The sequence below is a fragment of the Microtus ochrogaster genome, chromosome 10 (assembly GCF_000317375.1).
Source record: "Microtus ochrogaster isolate Prairie Vole_2 chromosome 10, MicOch1.0, whole genome shotgun sequence".
Lineage (NCBI taxonomy): Eukaryota > Metazoa > Chordata > Mammalia > Rodentia > Cricetidae > Microtus > Microtus ochrogaster.
In genome coordinates this window covers 57,264,239-57,275,284 of record NC_022016.1, presented here as the reverse complement: position 1 = coordinate 57,275,284, position 11,046 = coordinate 57,264,239, and the positions used below count along the sequence as shown (strand labels likewise).

Sequence of the window (11,046 nt, the reverse complement as noted above, 5' to 3'; positions counted from 1 at the left end):
TTCTGAACAAGAAATCTATCGACCTTGCTGCTTCTTCAGGGCACAAGCCCTGAATGCCCTCCCCAGCTCCTCTCAGACCCCCAACCCCCGCCCCCCACCTCTCAGCAGGCTTCTTCACCCTCCAGGCTGGATTAGCTCTTCTACCTTTAGCCTTGTTCCTCAACCAATGTTCTGTGATCAAAAGAGCACGGATGGTGACGTCTCCCCATTGGGCACATTATTATCTCACATCCTCACAGCCACGGTGCTTCTCCCAGCTTTATCCCCTTTAGAGAACGAATGTCCGGTTTTCCTTAGTGTGGGGGAGGAGCAGCCACTCTGGATCCATAGAGAAGGGGATCCCTGGCTCCCTTGGCTTACGCTCCTTTGGGACAGCACCACGTCCACCCACTTGGAGGTCACTGTTGTCACTTCCCGCAATTATCGTGTGTCCGTACTTCTGGATCATTCACAATGACTTACTTTCATTACCAGAAAGAAAGCCCCTAAATTTCTTTCAGTTTACCGTTTCATAGCTTCTGGCCCTTCCTTTCCCTGCACTTCTTGGAACATCTTTCTTTCACAGAAATAGGGACTGGGAAAGCGTGTCTGGAGCATCACAGTCACAGTGTCCTTTAGCACAGAAGGGGGTGAGTTGGGAGCATCGGGAGGTCCAATTCTGGGGTCCTGCTTAAGGGGCTACTGATAGAGCCCATGACCTAAGCTGTTCTTCCAAAGGCATTTCAGGATAAGTGGGGAAATAGCTAAAAGACAGAACACAGGCCTAGGACTACACTGTTATTCTGATTTTATCTGAACATAAGCAGAAAGAATATGAAAAGGAATGACTTTAAATATATATTTTATTTGTTTATTTATTTATTTGTGTGTGTGTGGGGGGGTACCTGTGGAGCCCAGAGGGAGGGGTCAGATCTCCTGGAATTGAAGTTGTGAGCTTCCTGATGTGGATACTAGGAACTGAACCTGACTGGTCTTGAACTCACTATGCTGCCGGATGTTGGTGTTGGGAGCTGAACCTGGCTGGTCTGGAACTTGCTTTGTAGACAAGGCTGGCCTAGAACTCTCAGACATCTGCCTGCCTCTGCCAGGAGAGTGCAGATTAACCGTGTTGTTCTACCGTGTCCAGCCATATCTTTTGTTTTTTTAAGTTTAACATACAAATTCGTGGGTTTCACTGTGGAAGTCTTACACGTTTCTTATACTTAGTTTTAATTCAGTGGTGGATCACCATGGGTGGATCACGGAAACCAAACCAAACAACAAAAATCAAAGACAAACAAGAAGAATCATGGATCAGCAACCCGATGTCCAGTCAGCCAGCACGAATAAATCAGGAAGCGGTTTTGATATCACCCAGCTTGACACAGCTCCCTGCTTTGTTTATGTGTACTCGGTATAACCCTGCCCTTCTCTGGCTACCCAGGAAGGCAGTGGCGAATCCAAATGCCTGGAACCCATCCTTTTATAAAATAACCTTGAGTCTGTTCTGATTCACAAAAAATAACACATCACTCATCAGCTTCAGACCAAGGGCTGTGACACATTCCTTGTGTCTAATTGTCCCATTTCTCACCCGACCCAGCCATTTTCACAGGGGAGAAACTGAGGCCCAGAGAATGGACAGAACCATGGTGAGCGTAAGAGATGGGTGGCAGATGCCAAGTCTCCTACCCCTGGGTGTTGCTGTTTCTGGGACTCAGAACGACTTAGGTCTTGGTGGACTCTGGGGGTGGGAAGAAGGAATAAAAAAAAAACCCAAATGATGTAAAGTTACTGTCCAGCTGTGCCCCCCAGGAGACCACTGAGTTTTGCATATGCCAGTACATTCTACCTGGCCTTCTGGACCCTTGTTTGGAAATGAGGGGATCAACAGGGTATTGGTGCGAGTCAAATTGTGTCTTCCTTGAAAGATATGCTGAAGACTTTAGCCCCCAGGCTCTCAAAATGTAAACTTATTTGGGAATACTTTCCTAGAAATAATCAAATTGAAATGACGTCTTTGGATCGAATCCAATATGAACACGTGCGACACACACACAGGGGGAGGAAGAGAGACGTAAGGAGAGGGAGAATGGCTTGCGAGATGGGGGTGATGCTTCTAGAATCCTAAAAAACTGCAGAAAGATGTTCTGAAAACTACCAGGATTCAGGAGAAAGGTGTGAAGGGATCTCTCGCACAGAGCCTTGGAAGCTTCTGGGCTTGGACCAGGTCAGGCTGTGAGAGGGTACATTTGTATCATCTCTTGGCCACCCTTTCCCAGTATTTTGTTACCATGGTTACAGTGGCTTTGACAATGCTAGGCAGGTGGGATGGAGCCTTCCACACTCTTCACTGCAAAGTCTTCTTGCCCACCGCCCCTCCCCACACCACAAGCTTGTGTACCGCCCCTCCCCACACCACAGGATCCCATGTCACTGCTCCATCCTCACCCCGGGCTCCTTTGCCCTTGGGTTTGTGTAGCTGCCAGTTTAGGCCCCAATGCCTGTTTCTCTGAGGCCCAACCGTACCCCAGGTCCCCACCAACTTCAGAGAAAGTGAGCTCAAGGTTCGTTAAACCTCTGCCATGACTTTTCCCAGCTGAGTCAGGTGGAGGATACAGAAACAGGTTTCCGGGACTCAGGCAAGGGTGGCTCTGAGAGCCTACAGCCTTTCACCTCTCAACTGAGAAGGGTCTCGGCCTCCTGGCTCATGCCTGCTTCTTTGTGCCCAGTTTAGCTCCATCTCTTACTTCACTGTCAGATCTGGGCCTCTGGAGAGAAGGGGGGGGCACAAGTGTCTCCATGGCAACGTTTAGAGACTCAGTGGTCTAGACCCTGAGAGGTAGTGGCCATTGCTGGTGAAGTCAGGGAGGCCTTCCTGGAGGAGGACGGATGGTATGTTCCTGGCCTCGCTGGAAAGGGTTAATTTTGTTGCTTGACTCTGCCAAGCCAGGCAGCCACCTACGTTCGCTTATTTTATTTCACGTGCTTTGTGAGGAAGCCGAGGCTGGCCCCAAGTTCACTACATAGCCAAAGATGGCCTTGAACTTCTGGTCCTCCTGCCTTCACCTCCCAAGTGCTGAGTGAGAGAATAGACGTGCAACGCCATGCTGAATTTATGTGACGTTGGTGACCCGACCCAGGGCGCTGTTCACGCCAGGCAGGAACTCTATCGACTGAGCCCCATCCTCAGCCTGGTTACGTTGTTTTAAAGGTGAGAAAAATGGTGACTTAGACTTAATTGATTCCAGGCTGCATGGCTGGCACCGGTGGGAGCAATAAACTTAGAAGCCAGGTGTGAAAGCCCTTATTCTTCCTGTACCTTGCTGTGACCTTCTCAGGTCTCTAGACACTGAGAGGCTTCAGGGAGTGGCAGAGGAGGAAGGGGACCTTCTGCACAGCCACTGGCTAGTCTCCCCAGTGAGGTACATGGACAGGAGCTAAGACATAGCCCTTGGTTTGCTCCTCCTCATAGGCACACTAGAAAGGGTTTGAAAAACACACAACTTACCCTTAGCTCTCCTTTTAGAAGTCCTCAGGTGCCCACAGTGAGGAGGGAAGGACATCTGGGGTCAATTTGATTTAGAATACGAAGGTCCTGGTGACAGGCATGCTCGGGCGCATTGCAGGGGACAGTAGACTGAGGTACCAGACAGGCATGGAATAGGATGGGAAAAGACACTGTTTGGCCACCAGTTAATGGGCTGATGAACAGAACCCTGGATAGGATACGGGAGTGGGTGAAAAGAAGCCAGGACCCAGGGTGTTTCAAAAGGCAGGGTGGTGAGGGCTCCGTGTTGAGAGGAAGGACTTGAGCTGTGCTGACCGGAGCTGGGCTGTAGAGATGAAAGACAGGAGATAGAAGACCTAGAAAAAAACAAGGAAGTCTGGGCAGAATAACTGCCTTCCTCCCCTTGCCCCAGGCACCCAGGACAGCATCAGTACACACCTGATGGATGATCGAGTCCTGTTTATTTTAGAAGCATAAACATTGGGATGGGGAGCGACAGAAACAAGACACCAACCAGTTCCCCCGGAAAGGGCCAGATCCAGTGCAGGCCGTGTCTGTCCAGGTGATGAAGCTGAGCCAGCAGCCTGCATCAGCTTTTCTCCAGGAGGACAGGGAGTGATGAAGATTCAGTGTGTGGTCTAAGAGGCCCAGTGAGTCCAGTTGGCTCTGGGTCCGTCTGGATTAGGTGGAAAGGGTCAGAGGTCCCATAGCACCCTTAGCCAGGAGCATCCCCACGTGTATGACCACATCAGGGCAGAATCACGTTCTGGAAAGAAAGCCGCAGTGTCCCTTGGTTCATCACGAAGGCTCCAAGTATTCCAGAACCACCCGTAATCAGGTCCTCTGCCCAGCAAGTGTCCACCTCTCTGGCCTAGTTGTTTCCAAAGTGCCTTTGAGGAGGGGCTGCCTGAGAGGCATCTAAGGTAGACACCCCTCTCAGGACCTCTCTCTTGAGTGACACGAGCCCCAGTTCCCTACACATACTGCTTCTTAGATGCAGAACTGCTGGGGCGACTAGGGGCCTTCCGGCCACCCTGAGGGGCTGGATTTTCGAAGGGGGGAGGCCTGGAGGAGGTCAGCTGCTCCTCCGTGGTCAAGTTGGCCCAGTTTTGCTCAGTGGATGAGAGCCCATTGTAGGTGGGACATGGTGGGGATGAGGGTTCCTTGCCCATGGGGAGGTAGAAGAACACCTGTTCTGGGTAAGGGTCTGAAGCAGCGCCCTGGGCCGGGGATGTGTCGTGGTCCTTCCGTGCCTTTATCTCCCGGCCGACACACCTACACAGCAGGTGCACCAGCTCCAGCAGGTTGAGCACCAGGGAGATGACTCCCACCACGAGCATGAAGATGATGAAGATAGTCTTCTCTGTGGGTCGAGAGACATAGCAGTCCACGAGGTGGGGGCAGGGCGCGCGCTGGCACACATACACGGGCTCCATGGTCCAGCCGTAGAGGCGCCACTGGCCGTAGAGGAAGCCTGCCTCCAGCACGCTTTTGCACAGCACGCTGACCACATAGGTGCCCATGAGCGCCCCACGGATCCGAAGACGACCGTCCTCTGCCACCGAGATCTTGGCCATCTGGTGCTCTATGGCAGCCAGGGCCCGCTCTACATGTGGGTCCTTGGAGGGCAGTGCCCGGAGCTCTCCCTCTTTCTGCCGCAATCGCTCTTCCCGCCGAGACAGGTAAATGACATGGCCCAGGTAGATGAGGGTGGGCGTGCTGACGAAGAGGAACTGCAGCACCCAGTAGCGGATGTGGGAGATGGGGAAAGCCTGGTCATAGCAGACGTTCGTGCAGCCGGGCTGGGCTGTGTTACACTCAAAATCGGACTGCTCGTCGCCCCAAACTGACTCGCCGGCCAGGCCCAGGATGAGGATGCGGAAGATGAAGAGCACGGTCAGCCAGATCTTGCCCACCACAGTCGAGTGCTCCTGGACCTGATCTAGCAGCTTCTCCAGGAAGCCCCAGTCACCCATGTTTCCAGAGCCTCTCTCTGTGGGAAGACAGGGGTCAGACAGCCATCAGCTGGGCAGCATAGCTCCTTTCTCAGCTCCTCCTAGATATAAGCCCACAGGAGGCCTGCCAGTGCTAGGGGGTCCCTGTCTAATCATACATTTGCGCCTTCTTTCATAGGCCAGTGCCCAAGGATGACCACATCCCAAAGAGGTCTGGATTAACTAGAGGTTCCTATGGAAACAGACCAGTGGAGGAACTTGTCCAAGGTCATACAGCTGTGCCCTCCCCTTCCTCCCTTTCGCTCAAGGCTGGTTACACCAAGACAGTCACGGTGGCGCGAGCCGTCATCTTCAGGTTCCCACCTGTTCCCACCTTCCTCCCGCGCCTCATTTAAAATGAGAGGGCCTCATTTTTTAATCTTTGCATAGGGCTGGGGGTGAGGGAGGATGGGGTGAGGGGCTTAGAAGCCCAGGGCATTTGATCCACCTGCCAACAGAAAGACCATCTGCGACTTTAGTGAACACACCTGGTCCAAGCCTCTGCCTCCATCCCATTTCCCTCCAAGGCTGGTGTGGTCATTCTAGACACTTAAAAGAAATGACCATAGCAGAGTGGAAGTCTCAAGGTTTCCCAGAGCATTTTAGGCTGGGTGTGAAAATGGGTTAGTGTGTGTGTATGTTGTGTGCGTGTGTGTGCTTTTCCTAGAAGTAAAGCAGTTACTACCAGACCTACATTCAAATCTTGCTTCTTTCTCTCATTAGCTGGGATTCTCTCCGTTAGGGGTTCACTGAACGAAGAGGGAAGGGCGCTGAGTATGGAGCCTGGCAGGCTAGGTGAGCGCTGCTGGTGGCTCCAATCGTGTCCGGTGCCCCGGGACAAGCAAGCCTCAGCCCCCAGCGGTGGAGTGATCCGTATTCCCGGCTCCCCAAACTCACCGCCTGCTTGCGGGGTTGGCCCAGGTGGAGCGGACGACAGTGGCCGAAGCTGCGCCTGCGGGAATCCTGCAGGACCGCGCCTCCCACTGGACGCCTTAAATAGAGCGCAGCTGCGGGCTTAGGGCAGGAAACGCCAGCGGGAGGGCTTTGGGGAGCAGGGGGCGGGGACTGGGTGGGACAGACTCCCAGGACCCGCCCAGATTGGGCTTGTTGGGTTACGGGAGAAGGAAACCTTGTTTCTTCGCTCTGACCCTCCAGACTGCCATCTCCCAGGGTTCAGTCCCCGTCCTTTGTAGGAAGCGGGTTCTTAGCGAGAGCCAGTAGATCTGACACCTGGTCCCGAGGCTGTGAGGAGTGGGTGGGGTAAGAAGACGAGGCTCATTAATGTGCCAGGCTTCTTAGACACTGAACCCACACTGGAGAGGGGTGAGACTTCCCCCCTTCCTAGAATCCGGTGGATCTAGGGGTCTCGACTTTGCCAATCTTCGGTAGGGTTATACCATCAGAAGTCACCTAGGAACTCTGTATGGTCCTTTAAGACAGGGGGTGGATAGAAGCTCCTGTCGTTTACCTGGATCCCAGCTGACGACTCCGAAAGGGAGAGGGAGAGGCCTTCTAAGGGAATTTGGAGGCAAGCAGAGGCCTGCCGTTCACTCAGGCTGCACTGTGAGTGACGGGCGTGGGACTAAGGATGGACCCACCTCGCAGCTGGGAAAGCTACAATAAACTAGCCAGGCCTGGCTTCCTGCTCTACCTCCTACTAGGTGCAGCCATGGAGCAGGTAAACCACCGGGTAAATAAAAGTGTGTAAATGTGGGGTCCTCTGTGGTAGAACTGGGGCATCACAGGGTAAGCCAGACAACACAGAATAGCACCACTGGCCCATCCTGGAGCTACCAGGTCTGGTGCAGGTGCTAAAGCCCACAAGAGTTCGGAGACTCCGACGTGACCCTTGTCAGAGTAGAGAGGTAACTTCTGTTGCCTCCTCCGCCCTTAGGCATGTCTCCATTCTTCCTCGACAGAATAAGGATAGAAATATGCCTGCTATGGAAGGCGGATGGGAAATTCAGCCAAAGCCTGTAGTGCGCCATCGGTCCATAAGGTCTGAGGGAGTACCTGAAACCTCTGTGCTGGAAGCACTGAACTTGGGACGCTAACATAGGCGGAGCGAGAGTTCCAGACCAACCTGGAATACATAGTGGGAACCTGTCTAAACAAACAAACCAGCACACCAACAACAAACCAACCAACCAACTAATAACAAAGGCAATACCCGGCATAGTGGCACAGGCTGGTAATCCTAGCTATTTGAGAGGCTGAGGCAGCTGGATTATAATTTCAGGGCTATGGTGCTGTAGCTCAATTGGTAGAGTGCACACCCAGTACTTACAAAGCCCTAGCGTGTAGATCAGGTGAGGCGAAACAAGCCTGTAACCTCTCAGGAGGTGAAGGCTGGAGGGTCAGGAGTTCAAGCCCATCCTCTTCTCCAAAGTGAATTTGAAGCCAGTTTAGGATACAAGAGACCGACAGAGAGAAAGAGAGAGAGAGAGAGAGAGAGAGAGAGAGAGAGAGAGAGAGAGAGAGAGAGAGAGCAGCTTGGCAGTTTAGAAAGACCGTTGTCTCCTGCTTCCTGGCTTGTGTGAGGGCCTAAGGTTTCAGTCTAACTGCAAGTATGACCAACCTACCAAACAAACAAAACCATCACAAAACCTGCCAGAGAGGATCTGTGTTGTTCCAGGAAAGCCAAGGGAGGTCAGAGCGGAGGACTGGCAGGGTCTAGGTTGGCTAAGGGAAAGGAAGGTGGCAGGTGGGTTTGCAGCCCAGCTCTGATGGGAGTCCCAGTTCCCAAACAGGATTCTACCCTTGCACTCCAGGGCCTCCTGGGATGGGGCAGCCAGTGGGTGGGCTCAGACTGCAGACAAGCGGGATTGCTGCCTGAGGATCAGACTGAGCTGACTTTTCCTTCCGGGCCTCTAGGATCTTTCCCTTCCTCTCCCTCAGGGCTAGACTAGGCCAGGCCGAACCCAGCCTCCTGGGATTCCCAAGGGGACAACAGCGCCCACTTAGTTCTGACCCTTGAGGGCCTGGGAACTGGGCCTGGCCTGCTCTTACCACGCCCCTAAGACAACTTCTGCTCCTGTAGCTGCTCTGCTGAGTTGCCTTTGGGGTTGGGCGCAGCTCTTTTGAAGGTTTTGCTACCATCCTGTTCCCTGGGAAATGGGGGGCAGGGAGCTAGCTGAGGAGCATGGGGGTGATGCCAAAGTTGCCTTACCCACCTCCAACCCATTCCTTACGAACTCCAGGATGAGCTTTCATGGAGGAAGAAGCAAGGACCAACCAAGTCAGCGATTCTGAGGGAAATGTCCTTAGACCCTCACTCCCCACCCCCACCCCCCTTTCCATTGTCCTGGCCCTGTTCAGGCTGCCACCAACTCAGTGACTGGGAATGTTCTCCTAGCCTCCAGGCCCTTGCTCCACTCAGACTCCACATTTTCATAGGACTTTGGCTAGAAAGTTGCCCTGTTTCAAACCCTGCTCCGGCCCTTCCTGCCTTCAGGGCAACGTCTGCACTTTTCACTTTCCAGGCCTTGGCCACTGCCTGTGCCCTTAGCGCTCTGTGATTCTGTCGTCAGCCTGTCCAGTTATTCTAGCTATGTGGTCTCTGTGCTCTTGCCTTTGTCCATGGCATCGTGTCTCCCTGGAGCACCCTCCCATGCAAATCCCTCCAGTGTCCTGGGTCTCTGCTCAGATGCCATCCTCCCCAGAAGTCTTGCTGGCCTCCGCTGGGGTAGGTGTGCCTCTGCCTTGCAATTCATTGTTTAAAGTTTTTTAGTTGTAGTTAATATATGGAATAATATATATGATATATAAATTTTTATGACGTATGATTTAAACACACACACACACACACACACACACACACGACTCGATGGTATAGACCAGTAGTCCCAGCACTCATGAGGAGAATTGTCATTCATAGGCTAGCCTAGACTATATGAGCTCTTGTCTCCATCAAAACACAGCTCTTATTTCAATGAGAATAAGAGATGGTTTGTTTATCCTGGAGCCAAATATGAGCGACCATGGCCTGGGAACACACATTTAAGTTACCCCAAATATCGCGTTCCAGCAAGGCAACAGTTTCATGAAGTTTTTATAGTAATGGAACAAAATGTTTTAAGAAAACATTGGTAGAAGCACCAGGCAGCGGAACCTTGGCAAAGGAGGGAATTCTGTATTACAGGCCCCAGATGCAATCAGAATGCTCTTAGCCTTTGGGTTGGTGGAAGCTAGGAGTCTGTATATTCCAATGATAGTACCTAATTGTCACAGGGTGTTAGGCCAAATGCAGAGGTGGGCAATACATGACTTTGGGGGGGGGAAGGGCTAAAGATAACCTAAGATAATTTGACTTGAGACCTCTAACATTTCAGCTCCCCACAATCACAATTCTAGACAGTTAGCCTGGTAGGACATCTTTACCAAAGATGCAGTGTGTGTATTTGTGTGTATGTGTGCATGTAAGAGGGCCTCATTGTACAGACACACACACACATGTTCACACACACACATATGCATGCACATGCACGAACACACACATCACCATAAAACCTGCCATTTCAACCGAGTTAGCTTCAACATGTACCAAGTATATTCAGGTTGCTATGCAACAGATCTCCGGAACTTTTCGTTTTGCCCCGTGAAGTGGTACCCATTGAAGGCCTTCCTTTTTCTTTCCTCCCCCTTCCCCGTTACACTGGGAGTTTCTTAAGGGCAGGTCGCCAGCACAAAGCAGGGCGGCAGGCCTGTAGATGTATTTACCAACTCAGCATATGCATACTGAGTGCCTTGTGGTGCTGTAACACTGTCCAGACACTGACTGAGCAACCGGAGGACACAAGAGACCCCTAGCCTCCTGAATTTTACTTTCTAGCTGTGGGAAAATGGAAAAAACAATAAGATAAAGATGAGTTAGTGGTTCACGCTGAGGGGCAGATATGCCAGGGAGACAGAGCACAGAGCATCCAGCTTTAAGTTCCAGTAGAAGAGAAATTTTTGACAGCTGCCATTAAGGCAGAGCCTTGACTGAAGACGGAGGTCCTGTGGCTGACTAGGCGGTCCAGGTAGAGAGAGCCTGGTGTAAAGTCCCTGAGGCAGGGGTGTGCCTGCGTTTTCCTCCCTGAGGTGCAGTGAGGCAGTCTGTGGCTGGGGCAGGTGGTGGAGAGAGTTGAGGTGGAGGAGAGGTAAGTTGTGGGTGGGGCAGATACGCAGGCCCTGTTAGAGATGACTTCTCTGAGTCATCTGAGTTTGGGGCAGAGGAATGCTGTGGCCTCACTTTGGCTTTGCAGCATGTCCCCCACCCCAGGCTGTGTTGGGAATAAACTGTGGGGGTGACACATGCAGACTGTGTAGATGGTCAGTTGGCAGCAATTTCACAGGTTTGCTTCTGCTGTCCCATTGGTGACATCATCCTAGGGTGATTCCCAGCAGTGATGGGGTCTTGGTTCCATTGAGTTCCCTCTCTCCCCATCTGTGGACGCGACTCCCCAATGCTCTTATCTTTCCAGTTCTTCTTCAGTCGGCCTCCCGGGATCAACAGCAGGAGACAAGGGGTGTCTTAACTAGCTGGGGCTGCAGGAGACAAGGGGTGTCTTAACTAGCTGG

General features: G+C 52.3%; 1 protein-coding gene across 2 annotated transcripts; it reads right to left on the bottom strand.

The window, feature by feature from the left end:
• Positions 1-3,742: 3,742 nt before the first annotated feature.
• On the bottom strand, positions 3,743-6,435 carry Gja4 (gap junction protein alpha 4). Of its 2 annotated transcripts, none has more exons than XM_005353223.2 (3): positions 6,382-6,435; positions 3,929-5,483; positions 3,743-3,815 (listed from the first exon to the last, which is right to left on the bottom strand). In XM_005353223.2, exon 2 carries the CDS (start codon positions 5,464-5,466, stop codon positions 4,465-4,467), a length of 1,002 nt encoding a protein of 333 aa, XP_005353280.1. In that variant the 5' UTR covers positions 5,467-5,483; positions 6,382-6,435; the 3' UTR covers positions 3,743-3,815; positions 3,929-4,464. The 2 variants fall into 2 exon arrangements, with proteins under 2 accessions (XP_005353280.1, XP_026637925.1); XM_026782124.1 differs by lacking the exon at positions 3,743-3,815 and adding an exon at positions 3,822-3,846.
• Between the last annotated feature and the right edge of the window lie 4,611 nt (positions 6,436-11,046).

Bases quoted from the DNA above. Each gene is read 5' to 3' on its own strand.
- Gja4 (XM_005353223.2), bottom strand. From the start codon at position 5,466: ATGGGTGACTGGGGCTTCCTGGAGAAGCTGCTAGATCAGGTCCAGGAG.